We start from the raw sequence: 14,587 nt of genomic DNA, 5'->3' as shown, positions 1-14,587 counted from the left end.
TGAACAAATTCTCAACAAATTATAAACTTAAATGAAACAAAGTGACAAATCGAATGTTTAGAAGATTCTTCAGAATTTGGTTCAGAAAAGTTTAAGTTTTAAGTTCTTGTCCAACACGATTTAAAATACTTTGGAATTAATGTTTTGAAATTGCAAGAACAAACTCAATTAAATTCCATTGTGAAAAAAGTTGCCAAAAACAGGTCATTCTCTTATACAATGTCAAGAATTTAAATACTGAAATGTCAGTGGTTCGTCAACTGGTGCAGGGCAGCAAAGGGATGATGTTAATAACAAGCTTAAAAAGAGGGCTGTCAAACATATGGCCCATGGGCCAGAACTGGGCCATTGGGGGGGTTCAATCCGGGCCGCTTGATAAATTTTGAAAGTGAAAAAATGCACAAACTCTTCATGTTGGTGATGTTTTGTCAACCTATGTTTCATTAAATATGAATATTTGCTAATACACTCGTAGTTATTTACATGAAAACAAAGAAGAAAAACATGGACTTAATGTTATTTATAGGTCTCTATGCTATGACTGTACTGGTCCGGCCCACTTGACTAATCAGTCTGAACCAGGACGACTTTGACACCCCTGGTTTAGATGCTAAAATGATGTCGACATGAAGCAACAGGACATACTTGTCTTTCTGTCAGGTCCAGATTGACAGCGATCTCATAGCGCCGTAGTCGGGTCAGGTAGTTGTGGTGTGCGAACTCAGCCTCGAGCTCCCGGATCTGTTCCTTGGTGAAGGCCGTCCTCTCTTTTCTGGGTTTGCTGCCCACGTCTGTCTTATAATTCCCATCCTGCGATTCTGTGAGCAGACAGCACACACAAGATTGGGGTTAATCTGAGAGTTTTAGGGATTATAAAGGTTTCTGATTTAGTCATTTCAGTTTAAAATCTGAATTCTGAAATTCCGAATTCTTAAAAATTAAATCAGAAAAAAAAATCATATTTAATTCCTTTCTAGTACTCTTCTAGTACTAGGCAAATATTTATTCAATTTTTTGATTTTGACCTGACATTGTGATTAGTATTTATTACTTTAAAATGTGATAGTCTCAAAATTTCCACATTTATTTTTTAATATTTTGAGACAACCTAACGATAGGTTTATAGTGCAAGGCTAATAATTAGTCAAATACATTTCACCATCAATTATATGATATGATTAAATACATTAAATACTGTATTTTACTCATACAGGTGAGTTAGCAGGGAGAGAACTCAGGTGCAAAAGAACAACTGGGAACACTTTACTCTTCACTCATTGTTTATGGAGACTTCAAGTAGCTGGAAAAAGTGAAGGGCGACTGCACACGTGTGTGTATCTGTGTGTGTGTGTGTGTGGCTGTGGCAGCTGGATTTTTACACACACTGCATGAATTTAATTGGTCTAGGTTGTAAAAAAAAACCCAGCTGCAACTTTTAAAAAAAAACCAAACTGGTCAAAAAAAAAAAAAAAAAAATCCTGTCACAGCGTTAGGGTTTCTGCAGAAACAAAAAACACTCCTCACACCAAAGTGTTTAGCACAACACCATGAAGGGGAGAAGTGAATTCCGACTTAAAACTTCCACAACACAAACTACTCAATCTTTAACATGCTAGTCAAAGGTTTGTAGTACTACAGATTCACTTAACAAGTACTAATAGTATTTGTTAAAAAGCCAGAAGTAAAAATTGCTAATCTGGGAGAGATAGATAGATATCCCAAGTTCAACGATGTCGCTAAGAATGCTAAACATTTAGCTGAAAAAGCAGATTTAGAACTTAAAAAGAACAATTTAGAACAAAAAGTATTTAGCATATTTAGCTCAACATCAGATAAAAATATGAAAAGTTTGAGGAAAAAAGTTACTTTGAATCGAGCAAACATCCAGTTTATCAAAACAAATAAAACCGTTTTGCTACACGTTAGCTAAAGGTGTAAAGTTCTACAAAAAAATGGTCAAAGTAATGTAAACAAAAAAGTTCAAATAAAGCCAATAATGATGTAAATTATCCACAGATGAATTCGTTTTATACTCTTTCGCTCATGGTTAGTGTCTTCTTGTGTTTCTTATGAATTATACAAATTGTCTAGAATTTACGCAGACACACGCGGTTCGGTCATTTTGTTAACGTGTGTCTGTTGTGACTGCGGGGGGGTTTCGGCGGCACTGCTGACTGCATGCAAAATTCAATCCGTTCCGCTGCTTTAGCTGCATGTGACTCTGTGCGAGTGTGTTAATCCTGTAAACGTGCGCGAAGCCAAACTGTAAACCATTGCTGTAGCTAACAGCCGGGCCAGTGTAAAGCCACGTCGCAGCATAAACTGTAAACCCTAACCCCCGGCACAGGGTGTTCTGTGGTCTACAGTTACAAACAGAGTTCGTTTTTTGTTTGAGCTACTAATTCTGAAGAAAACACTTTACTGCACTCACTGTAACTTTTACTGCATCAAATTAACTGTAACACAAGCAGTACTACTGATACTGCATCTTGGGGCCTCTTACGATACTAATGTCAGTCTGATACCTTCTGTTCTCCTCCTCCAGCGTTACTGAGGTGATAGGGTGTCCCCGCGGGTCACCTAGACTTGTGCCAACTTTTCCTCATACACTGATTATGGGTCGAGATACAAACCCATGGCGAGGACGCTGGTTGTGTACAAAATGCGAAAGACAACAGGAGGGTTAAGCTGACCATTTGCACTAAAGAATGGGATCAGACAGGCTATAGATGGGTTTTTTTTTCGTTGTTTGATCCTGAACTTCTGACCAATATCGGACCGATTCCGATCCAGAGTATCAGATCAAATCATCCCTAGTAGAGCCCATATAACAATAAAGTAAAGAAAGATTACATGATCAAATCATCCCTAGTAGAGCCCATAGAAGAAGAAAGAGAAAATCGACTGCTCAATTGACAGTAAAACCTCGGTTGTCGAAAGGCTTCGTTTATGAACAATTCGGTTCATGAACAAAACTTTTAAACCAAAAATTGCCCCCGTTGTCGTACCGTAACTCAGTTGCTGAACAACTGAGCAGTGATCTCTAAGTGACTGAGTGTGTGGCGTCAGTCATACTCAGGCTACACACGCTAAAAACTAGCGTTGTGTTATTTCTTGTATTTGTTTTTTTATTAAGAAAAGTAAAGTATTGACTAAAGTATTAAGAAAAATCATAAGAATAACAATAAAGTAAAGAAAGATTATACGAAAGCATGAGAACGGCGTTCGCGTTTCAGATCTGGCTTTACAGTATGGCTCAGCGAAGTCATCGATTTGTACCATCATTAAGAACAAGGAAGCAATAGAAGAAGCTAATGTTGTCAAAGGAGTGACTGAGATCACCAAGACCAGATCTCAGACATTAGAAGAAGTGGAAAAGTTGCTACTGATTTGGATCAACAAATAGTAGTTGGTCGGCGACAGCGAAGCGAACATTGCATAATCAGGACTCCTCAGCACCGGTAAGGAGGAATGAAACTGCCTTTCCTATTTATAGCTTTATTCTTTGTTCAGTTGTGTTGATCTATTTTTTTAGATCTAATTATTTTCATTGGTTTCGTGCATGAACCTTTACACAAAATGCTGTTGAAAAGGTTTAAATCAGCAATCATCCAGGGTCCAGGAATGGATGAATCCATTAAGTAAAAGTATCTTTGCTTTGTCCAAATTCTACTCAAGTGAAATCAAAAAAGGACTAGTCCCCCATCCAATCAGCAACTAGTTGTTTTTAATCAACAATTCAAATCCAAGTGGCAGAAGTGGAGAATTTTAAATTCAAACCACTGAAGAACACTGAAGTTCTGACAATGACAGTTCTGTCCACCAGGGGCAAGTACATTTGTAATTATTTTCATTGGTTTCGTGCATGAACCTTTACACAAAATGCTGTTGAAAAGGTTTAAATCAGCAATCATCCAGGGTCCAGGAATGGATGAATCCATTAAGTAAAAGTATCTTTGCTTTGTCTAAATTCTACTCAAGTGAAATCAAAAAAGGACTAGTCCTCCATCCAATCAGCAACTAGTTGTTTTTAATCAACAATTCAAATCCAAGTGGCAGAAGTTGAGATTTTATGATTCAAATTCAATCCACTGAAGAACACTGAAGTTCTGACAGTGACAGTTCTGTCCACCGGGGGCAGGAACATTTTACATCACATGATACAGTTATTGCCTCGTCCTCTGCTCCACAGGAGCTCTCTGCTTGACAATCCTCAACCTCCATTTGTTGTTCAACACCAGCCATCATCCAATGACAGGCTAGAGTCTGTCTCTTAGTCAACGTTATCTGGCTACATTAAAATAGTCTGAAATCCACGTACACCCAAAGTAAATAGTCAAAATGTAGTTAAGTAAAAGGAAAATTACCTATTTCCGAAACGACTTAAAAACATTAAAATTACTTACTAAAACTACTCAATTACAGTAACTTGAGTAAATGTAATTTATTACCTTCCACCTCTGATCAAAGGTATGAGGGGATCGTAGGTGAACCTATGACTAACTGAGGTGACGTGACAGCCCGAGCTTCTTCACAGACTGTCGAAATAATCCAATCCAGTGAAGTGATACTTATCAATGAGCAATGTTCAAATGACTATTGCTCATTGTGTGTTGCTCAACACCGGCCAATCAGGTTGCTCCAAGTGATTCGTCTCGATATACACATAGCTCTCTGTGTCCCCTATCCAAAAATGCGCATGGATGGATGAATAACGTTTATCTTAGAAATTTTGTAATTTTGTAAGACAACAGAGAAGAACTTCAGTGATTATAATGGCAAAAATAGAGTCATCTCCAAAAAAATAGAATAGCCACAAAAACCAGGCATGGGCAAACTAAGGCCCGGGGGCCAGATGCAGCCCGTTTAGCTTTTTAATCCGGTCCGACATTTACAAATTTTCAAAATTATATAATTTATTTATATTATCATTATACTTCTGCCTTTTCCCTGCAATACCCGTTTCTCCAATAGATGGCGTAGAAAATGATAATAGCATTTTAGCATCTTAGCCTTCATGCATGACTTTCACATGTCATTTATCTTAGTTCACACCAACGCTCCATCTATCTGCTCCTGACCCGGCCCCCCTGTTGAATTTTAGTTAACTTCTACACTGTTTATTAATTGTATTTTTGCATTACATTAAATTTTTTTCCCCCAGAGAATACAGCAGATCAGATGACTCTAGTCCAGATCTGAGCCACGTGTTATTCATTGGTGGAATACACTTTTCTATAAACACACTTATGGTCAGTGTGTTCAATTCCTTCCAAGAAAACCATCCTTCCAAATTGCAACATTCCGGACCTTTAATTACACTCGCTGTTTTTTTGTTGTTTTTTTTTTATCACAGTTAAATGACTCCCCTGTTAAACTGAAGGACAAAAACAACACAGATTTATAAACTGTAAGAAATCCCACATCACGTGTTTAAAAAAAAGGAACACATCATTGACGTGACCCACAGCCTGTGTCCGGCTCCTCCCACCTTCACTTTGACCTTGCCTGTCGTCGTCTCCCTGTAATTTCACCTTCCAAATGCAGGGCCTCTGATTGATGTTGTACAAACAGAAAACAAAAGGAACGACACTCAAACGCATCAGTGTCTGCAGTTAAAAGGCAGAATTTGGGCTTTTCTAAAGCAGCCGTTGCCGCCGCAGCAATTAGGTCCACGCAGTTAAACTTCATCGGACCACAAGAAAGAGGGAAGAATATGAGAAAAAGACAAACACCCACACCCAGAATGTTTAAGAACCTAGAAACGGAGAACAATGGAAAAAAAAACACAAAAAATATGTGTTGATCCGCTGTTTCTAGAACTATCAACATGGACAAGAATATGGGATGGAAACTAACAAATAAACGGAAAAAAAAAAATATATATATATATATATATTTATCAGTTATTTCACTTCTGTTGGTCTTTATAATGTTATAAATATATATAAATATATATATAAATATATAATATACATAAATATATTTTATATATATATAAATATATATATATCCTATACTAACAAACCCACTAACATCTAACGTGCACCTCTTCCTACTCTATGACTAACTAGGACTATAACTGTACTTTTTATTTATTATTATTTATTATTATTAATGTATTTTTGCATTTTGTATATATATTGCAGCTTGATCGTTGATTTACTGACTCAAATTGTAAGTCGCGCCGGATAAAAGCGTCTGCTAAACGTATTGTAATATATAATGTAATATATATATATACATATACTGTATGTGTTTGTATATATATTATATATATAAACCCACAGAAGTAAAAAATAACTGATGAAAAAAAATGGTCCTACAATGAATTATTTCCAAGTTCTTCCGACACTACACCACCCCCCACCCCCCAAAATACCAAAGAGTCATGTCATCACATCAACCCAAACTGTGGTCCTCCTCCAGAAACCAATCACAGTGCAGGATCAGACAGAAATACATAATCTGTCATACAATATTTGGTCCTATGACGGAAAACCATGGAGGTGAAACTCATATGGAAATAAGATTTTCGCATTTCAGTTTCTAAACTTTCAACAAGGTCCAGATGGTGAAACCTAATCAGTGGCTGCATCCTATATGAGAGCAGCAGCAGCAGCAGCAGCAGCAGCAGCAGCAGGAACGGTGGTGTCGGTGGTGTGATATTTACTTAGCTGATGCCTGGTTAACCCTGGATAATCAGCCTGATTGGAGCGAGTGTGTGTTAGCGTGTCGTAAACGTGTGCAGCACAGACACCATTGTTGCAGCAGGAAGTTTTTAAACGCCGAGTCCCAATTGTCCAATGATTTGACGGAGCAGTTAAGTAAGAAGAAACAAAAAAACAAAAAAAAAACAGGAAGTGGTTCAATCTGAGGAATATAAATAAACTGCTGTAACAATTCACACACATATGGGAAAGTCATATACGACGCATATATGGCATTTCCATATGTTAACTGTATAAACAATACGCCGAAAACATATACAGTACAGCTTCAAAACATCTATCTGTCTGTCCGTCTGTCCGCCGATTTGTCCATCTATCCATCTATTTATTGAGTTTAACCCAGACATGGGCAAACTAAGGCCTGGGGTCCGGATGCGGCCCGTTTGCCTTTTAATCCGGCCCACCAGAATTTTTCAAATTATATTTTTTTTATTTAATTATCATTATACTTCTGCCTTTTCCCTGTAGTACCCAAGTTTCTCAAATAGATGGCGTAGAAAATGCTAAAAGCATTTCAGCATTTTAGCCTTTATGCATGTCATTTATCTTAGTTCACACCAACGCTCCATCGATCTGCTCCTGACCCGGCCCGTCTGTTCAATTTTAGGACCAATTGTGGTCCGCCTGCTCTAACCTCACAGGTTCATAGGTTGTATATCATATCTGGATAGTGTGTATATCAGTCATCCTAGCTGCAGGAACGATGGCCCTTACAATCCAGACACGGAACGCTGTGCACACTTTCCCCTGTGAAAACTAAGAAGTGGCCTGTAATATCCCATTTCTGCTGGTGCGAACCTGTGACGACCCTGGCCTCGCAACTGGGCCCCTGGCCTCTGGCCGTATGTCAGGGTGTGAGTGATTAATGTTGTAAAAGAAGTGTTGTGGTTACCCGTTGGGCGACAGTCAACAAAAGTTAGCATTTCGTAAGAATTCGTTTTTTTATCCTGTGACAGAAAAACAGTGATTGATACAGAAAGAGAAGTTGGATTTATGGTATTGTTATTAATATATATATATATATAGATATATATATATATATTATATACATATAATACTGTATATAAAACTAATACCAAATTCATATTTAAACATTTAAAATTTTTACATTTTTATCGTATGCTAATTGTAGCAGAAAATGCGTTTTTTTTTTTTTTTTTTTTTTAGTGTGGCTATAAAGAGAGAGGCTAGGTTTCACCCGAGGTTAAGTTCCGTCAGGTTTGGCTAATCTCTTCACAGGAAACTCTACATACAGTGTGTCCATATGTTGTGTATTAAGTCACATGTGGTGAAGACTGAACGTGTTTATTCATCCAACACGGTTTGAACCTGTGTTAATGGTTTTGCTTCACGCACTGTATTTTCGCATTTCAATTGAGACCGTAATACAACGCTGTCTTAACCTAGGATATTGTTACGCGGCTGCAAAAGTGTTCCACGAGTTTTGCTTCATCACAACATATTATTTACCGATTCTGCGTGACAGGAATTAAAACCATTGTTTCTATTTTTTTTTAAATGGGCAAAAATTTGCATTATTGTCATATAATATTATGAGGTGCAAAACCCTGACATAATATTATATATATATATATAAATAATGTAATTGTTTTATAAAATTAAAAATTATTAGACTTGATTGGAAGTAATTGGTTTGCAATAAATATAATTTTATTTGGCAGTTATAAAAATATAAAAAAAAGTAATGTTTTTGCAATAATATTAAACACGGTTTTAATCAAATTTGCCATTATAAAGAAAAAATTGCGATAATATGAAACTAATTTAAATCATTTATGCAATATTGGTTAATTACATAATCACAATTAATAAATAATTAAAAAATAAATATTTGCCAATCTGCCTGACAACTGATAACTCAATATACAATTTTATTTATTTATTTATTTTGTGGTTGTTTTCTTTTTTTTTTTTGGTGTCACACTGAAACTTGACTCTGTAAATATTTTTGTTCTTCTTGTTGTTTTATTTCAATTTTCTTCACCACAGAAGAAGTAGAAGATTGGGGGGGTTTTGTTGTTTGTTTTTTTTAACAGAAAAAAAACTGAGAGTCATATTTGTCCCCGTCACGTGACACCTATTTTTCACGGTTTACTTTTAAACGTTCACGTACATCGCGCGCTGACCGAACGCACGTTTTTCCTCCGCTGTTGTTTCTGTTTCGCAGCTGTAGAAAATGTTTTGCCTGGCTGAAGGATGCTGACTGACACTTACAGATGTCTGAGTTGTTCTCCAGCTCTGAGTCATATTTTCTGCTTCCTCTCGCTGAAAGTTGTGCAAAAACAACACGGCCGTGCGGAATAATGGTTTTCGTAATATTTGTTGATATATAACTGGCTTGTTCTAGATATTTCCTGACATATAATGTGTCTGCAGCTGTTACAGGAACAAATACTTAAGTCGAATTAAGGCTACAGTCTATGCTAAAGTTGTTGTTTTTTTTAATTTATTGACAGGTCAAATCTGAAGGCAAAATCATTAAATTGATCATGTAAATTCAGACTAATTGTCAACATTAGAAACTGAACACTCAAGTCTGAGCCTCCCTCTCCTCTATCACTGATTTATACAGTAACGTTTACTCCGTCTTCAGTCTTCCTGAACTGTTTCTGAGATTTCCTTTGTTTTGATGTTTTCCAAATCTGATTTCGACTTTGGCCTAAAACCAAAGGATTTTAACGCTTTATTAAACATGACTCTATAATCTTCTCTTAAATATATACGTTTATCTCACTTAACAGGAATCTAGATCATTGGTTTACGCCTAAGTTATCTTGCTTTTTCACTGAAGTGTGAAATTCAGTCCGATTTTTTTTTTCAACATTGTCTCAACACAAAATGTTTTAAAAAAACATTTTAAATCCAGCTTTGTCTTAAAATGACTCCCTTTTTCCACGTTTTGAGATTTACTCAATTATAAATTATTATAATTATAGATTGTCAATAACTTCACCTTAACTTCAATTATTTTTTTTTTACATTTTTTAAAAGTGTTCCAGGTTCTGATTGTATTTTGGGGGAACATGCTGAGCGGAAACGCATCTGACGAACCACTAAATCTTTCTATTATCACCGACCTTCAATCTCTGCTGCAAACTCAACCTGGAATTAAATTCTTGGAGTACATTCAGGACGATTTGTTTTTCCTGGAAAATTAGGGGGTAAAAATCTCTTCAAGGATTTTTTTTTTTACTTAAATGTCCACTTATTTTTTTAAGCGCATTCAAAGTTGTGTTCATCATTTTTTTCAGAGAACTGGTTCAGAAAAACAGCAGGTGACTTGGACATGTGTAGCTTACACCGATTCAGAAAAACAGCAGGTGACTTGGACATGCGATCCCTAGTCCTAGTCTTCAAAGTCCATATTTATTTTAATGTAAAAGTACTTCATATATTTCCTCTGTACCCCTAAGTATTCACAGGGATTACAGTAGTACACATACGGCAGTAAAACTGCAGATGCAGTTTTTTTTTTTCATATTCCTCTCTCTTACCTGAACTGTCACTTTTCCTTTTCCCGCTCCTCTTGTCAACCTCCGAAGGCGATAAAGTCTGTCTCCCGAAGTCTGCAGGCGCACAAGAGGCCCCAGTGGGGGCACTGCTGCTGCCTCCCCCAACATTTCCCAAACTCGGGGTGGTGGCACACACATTCGGCCCGCCACCGTGGCCCATGTCTGGAGGTGTCGGCCCACTGTCGTGTGGGTTGCACAGGTTGTGTCGCGCTCCCGTGGCGGCGGCGCCGCTGCCTGGCGACGGCATCTGGGAGATGTGCCAGGACTGATGGTGGTGCTGGGGCGGTTGATGGTGATGGTGGTGATGTTGCTGCTGTTGTTCAGAACTCAGGTGTCCTACGCCGCTGCGGTGCAGGTGGTGGTGATGGTGGTGGTGGTGGTGGGGATGGTGACCTGGGAAGAGGCCGTCGTCGGCCGGGTAGCTGGAGATGATGCAGGGAGCCGGCGAGGAGGTGGAGGAGGACGACGAGGAAGAGGCCAGGTCCGGGTAGGAGACATGGTCTGAGCGTCCGTGGAGGGTCAGAGGTGACTGGGTGAAGGCGGGATGCAGGGCTTGGGCCGGGGCGTGGGGGCTCCTGAGGCATCCAAAGAGTGTGTGATCCATAGCATGCAAAGCCCAAAAACAGCCACGCTCCAGAGAAATGGTGAGAAGCTGCTAAACAACAATGTCGAAAATATCACAAGGGCATATCCACGATGTTTTACAAAACTTTTACAAATCGGACTGGAAAAGAAAGTTTGTTCCGAGAGATGTGTGTGTGTGTGTGTGTGTGTGTCTGCAGATGGTGTGTCCTGTGGTAATCCGGAGCGTGCCAGGCCGTCCAGGATCAGGCTGCAGCAGCAGGAGCAGCGGCAGCAGAGGATCTCAGATGTCAGGAGGAGCTGGTGGGGACCAAGCTCTGGGCTACAAGCAGAGGAAGGAGGTTCCTTGGAAGTGCAGAAACGAGGGGAGCCGGCAGAGGGGGATTGTTATAAATAGGGTGTAACCTGAGACGAGAGGCTGGGTCACAGACTGCACACTGACCACATATACATATGATCGCCTGCCTCGAAAAGCACACGCCACAATAAATCTGGGCTGGTAAAAACGGCTGAGACGTCAGGAAAGAAGGCTAGAGCTGGGCCGGTGGCCAAGAAAAAACAGCTAATGGTTGACGGCTGGGGTGTGGGCCGCATGAGATGAGAGGGTGAGCGTGGTGTGGGAGAGAAGAGGGAGAGATGGGGCACCGGGAGTCAGAGGTCAAATCATCACATCAGCCTAAGTTTGTGAGTGCTGACCTCTTCGAACAAAGTTTGTTTTGTTTTCTGTCATCATTTTGTCACAACTGTTTTCACTTTACACGTCCGAATGAAACAGACAGATGTACTTAAAGGCTAATAGCTAACTACGAAATGTTATAAATTCCAACAAATTAAAAATTAATGAAATTGTTGCTAAAATAAATAAATTAGTTGAAAGAGATATTAGATTCTGGATGTGGAAAATGTTGGCGATTACAAACAAAATAAAAAACAAGACAAATATAGAAAATACTAGAAAAGGATCGATAGCTTAAGCATTAGCTGTGAATGCTAACCAGTTAGCCATAAGTTAAGCAAAAAAACCCCACAAATCTAGAACCTAGCTCATGAAATCATAAACGGTCCGACACAATATTAGCAATAATTGAATATCCATCCATCCATCCATCCATCTATCCATCCATCCATCCATCCATCCATCTATCCATCTATATATATATCCATCCATCCACCCATCCATCCATCCATCCATCCATCTATCCATCCATCCATCCATCCATCCATCCACCCAAACATCCATCCATCCATCATTCCATCATATCCAGCACTTGTAACATCTAGTTAAAATAAATAAATACAAAATTTAAGTAAAATAACAAACTTAAAGCCACATATTAGAATAAAGGCAGCCACGAGGGGCTGGCTAAAAGAAGAAGTAAAAACATTTAGAAGATCAGCTTTTTGTCATTTTCATATACACACAACAACATTTGCATTTTGTTCAGAACAGAAGCCAACCTAACCAACCTAATCCATGGCCTTTGATTATTTTTGTCCTATAACATTCGATGTCCTGGTTTCACACTGGTTGTGTTAGAGTCAGATTTCAAAGCCTGACAATTGGCCCCGCTCTTACTCACCCTTCACTGCTGTAATGACAGAAACTCCTCTCTGGGAGACACAAAGACTTTAACAGCTGACTGCAAACCTGCAAACCACTCTCACCGCCACCTTCAGGTCGTTGAGTTACTAAACAGGTTGTGGAGGGGTCAGAGGTGAGGGAGCTCCTACACCAACCAGGGTTGAGGTGTTTCTGAAACGTGTTTAAAAACACAAACATTTTAACTATGTTTGTGTTTTTAATGTGTCAAATAGGAGAGAAAGATACAACAATACACTAAATTCTAATGTATACACATTATATCTATGTACTCCCATCCATCCATTTTCATCTGCTTATCCGTTAACGGGTCACGGGGGCAGCAGTCTCCATGACCACCACCCAAATCACTCAACCCCCCCTGAACCTTCCTGCAGGTGGTGAGTCCACTGGAAGGTACCAACTGCCCTAACCGGGATCCGATCTTACCCAGGAGGTGAACCCTGGAGTTCCACACCAATGACAGAGTCATTAACTCTGGGTCAAAGCGCCACTATATGTACTGTATGTACTTATAGACATAATTGAATATATTATACTCTATACTACATCTACCAGTAGCACTATTATCATACACTATACCTATAACAATATATGAATTATGCCAGCACTAAACAATAATTAACTCTAGATCAGACTGGGTTAGATTGAATTAAATTATGTTGGGTTTGTTTGGTTTGGTTAGGATTGGATTGGATGGGTTGGGTTGAGTTGGATTGGACTGGAACATGTTGGGTTTAGTTAGATTGGATTGAAACAGGTTGCGTTGGATTGGATGGGTTTGGTTGAGTTGGATTGGATTGGAATGGAGTGCAGTGGATTGGATTGGGTCGGATTGGAACATGTTGGGTTGGACAGGGTTGGACTGGATGGGAAGGTTGGGTTGGGTCTGATTGGATTGCGTTGAGCGGGATTGGTTTGGTTGGATTGGGATGGATTGGAACAAGACTATTTTGAAAAAAACTTTCAATATTAAGGCAGCTGGATTGTCAGCATGAGCAATAACTGTGCCTTTAGATATACAGATGTACCAGACACTGCCTAAATATAGAAGTGATGAGAACGGGTTTAAATTAAAGTGAAAAGCTATGGTTAAGAATGCAAATATAACATGGTACAAACACCGATTATGGCAGGGTTAAAGTACCAAAGGTATTCTACTGCACATTCTGCCTTGTACTGTACTGAGCTGAGTCATGTACAATATGGACCTCAAGTATCCAGTACGTACTATGATATTGTACATACACCAATAGAATAGAATAGAATAGCTACCATCAATCAGTGATGTTGTTCGTGACCTTGCAGATCACGGTCGGGGTGATTTCTGTTGATGCTTTCCTCCAGATTTTGAAGGTGGAACATGCTGCTCCTCCTCCTCCTCCTCCTCCTCCTGCTGCTGCTGCTGCTACTAAACCTGTGGCTGTCAATCACACAGGCAGGAAGGATTACAGCCAACGCAGCTCGCTGCCGCTCTCACCAAAAACAAACACGTAACCACCACTTTGGCTCAATCCTAACATGGCTTTAAAGTTAATGTAGTCATTTACTGCGTGTTTTGAGGTCTGGACTTCAGACTTTTTTCTCAGCGATACAGATTTTACAGATACAAAGAGAAAACATGAGACTGTGATTATTCTGGCCCCAAAACTATTTCAATGTCACAGATATGTCTAAGAAAACGTGTGAAACACTTGGAGATTTAGAGTATTGCAAAAAAAAAAAAAAAAGGACCACATTTGGAAGAAAGTTCTATAATGTTAGATAAAAGTTGTATAAACAGGATGTCACTGATCTATGACAGGGACTGTGAGGTTTCAGACTAAATCTGGATTTGAGGCTCTTGTATAAAGAGTTGCGATGAGAGGGAATCACTGTTTAGTGTCTGTCTGTCAGACTGAGAGATAATCTGGGTGGTTTAATGAAAGTGCAGTGACAGTGATAACATCTGTGGGCGGAGCTGTGGCTGCTGCTGGTCTTCTGTTGAGGCTCAGCCACAGATGTAGCAGCTGACAGGACAGAAGACAGAGGGATGTCACTGATCTATGACAGGGACTGAGGTTTCAGACGAAATCTGGATTTGAGGGGGAGGATGGATGGATGGATGGATCGATGGATGGATGGATGGATGGCTGGGTAGG

General features: G+C 39.2%; 1 protein-coding gene across 1 annotated transcript in view; it reads right to left on the bottom strand.

Moving 5' to 3' along the window:
• The window catches only part of meox2a (mesenchyme homeobox 2a), a 19,210-nt gene extending 5,054 nt beyond the window's left edge, over window positions 1-14,156 (bottom strand). Inside the window, exons 1-3 of the mRNA XM_017037584.2 lie at window positions 13,722-14,156; window positions 10,247-10,916; window positions 646-818 (exon numbers count right to left, since the gene is read on the bottom strand). Coding sequence (XP_016893073.1) covers window positions 646-818; window positions 10,247-10,916; window positions 13,722-13,724 — 846 coding nt within the window. The 5' untranslated portion in view covers window positions 13,725-14,156. The remainder of the gene's footprint in view (window positions 1-645; window positions 819-10,246; window positions 10,917-13,721) is intronic.
• Between the last annotated feature and the right edge of the window lie 431 nt (window positions 14,157-14,587).

The sequence above is a fragment of the Cynoglossus semilaevis genome, chromosome 13, assembly GCF_000523025.1.
Source record: "Cynoglossus semilaevis isolate Cse_v1.0 chromosome 13, Cse_v1.0, whole genome shotgun sequence".
Classification (NCBI taxonomy): Eukaryota; Metazoa; Chordata; class Actinopteri; order Pleuronectiformes; family Cynoglossidae; genus Cynoglossus; species Cynoglossus semilaevis.
Note: the sequence above shows the minus strand (reverse complement) of the source record. Positions and strands in the feature narration are given on the sequence as shown.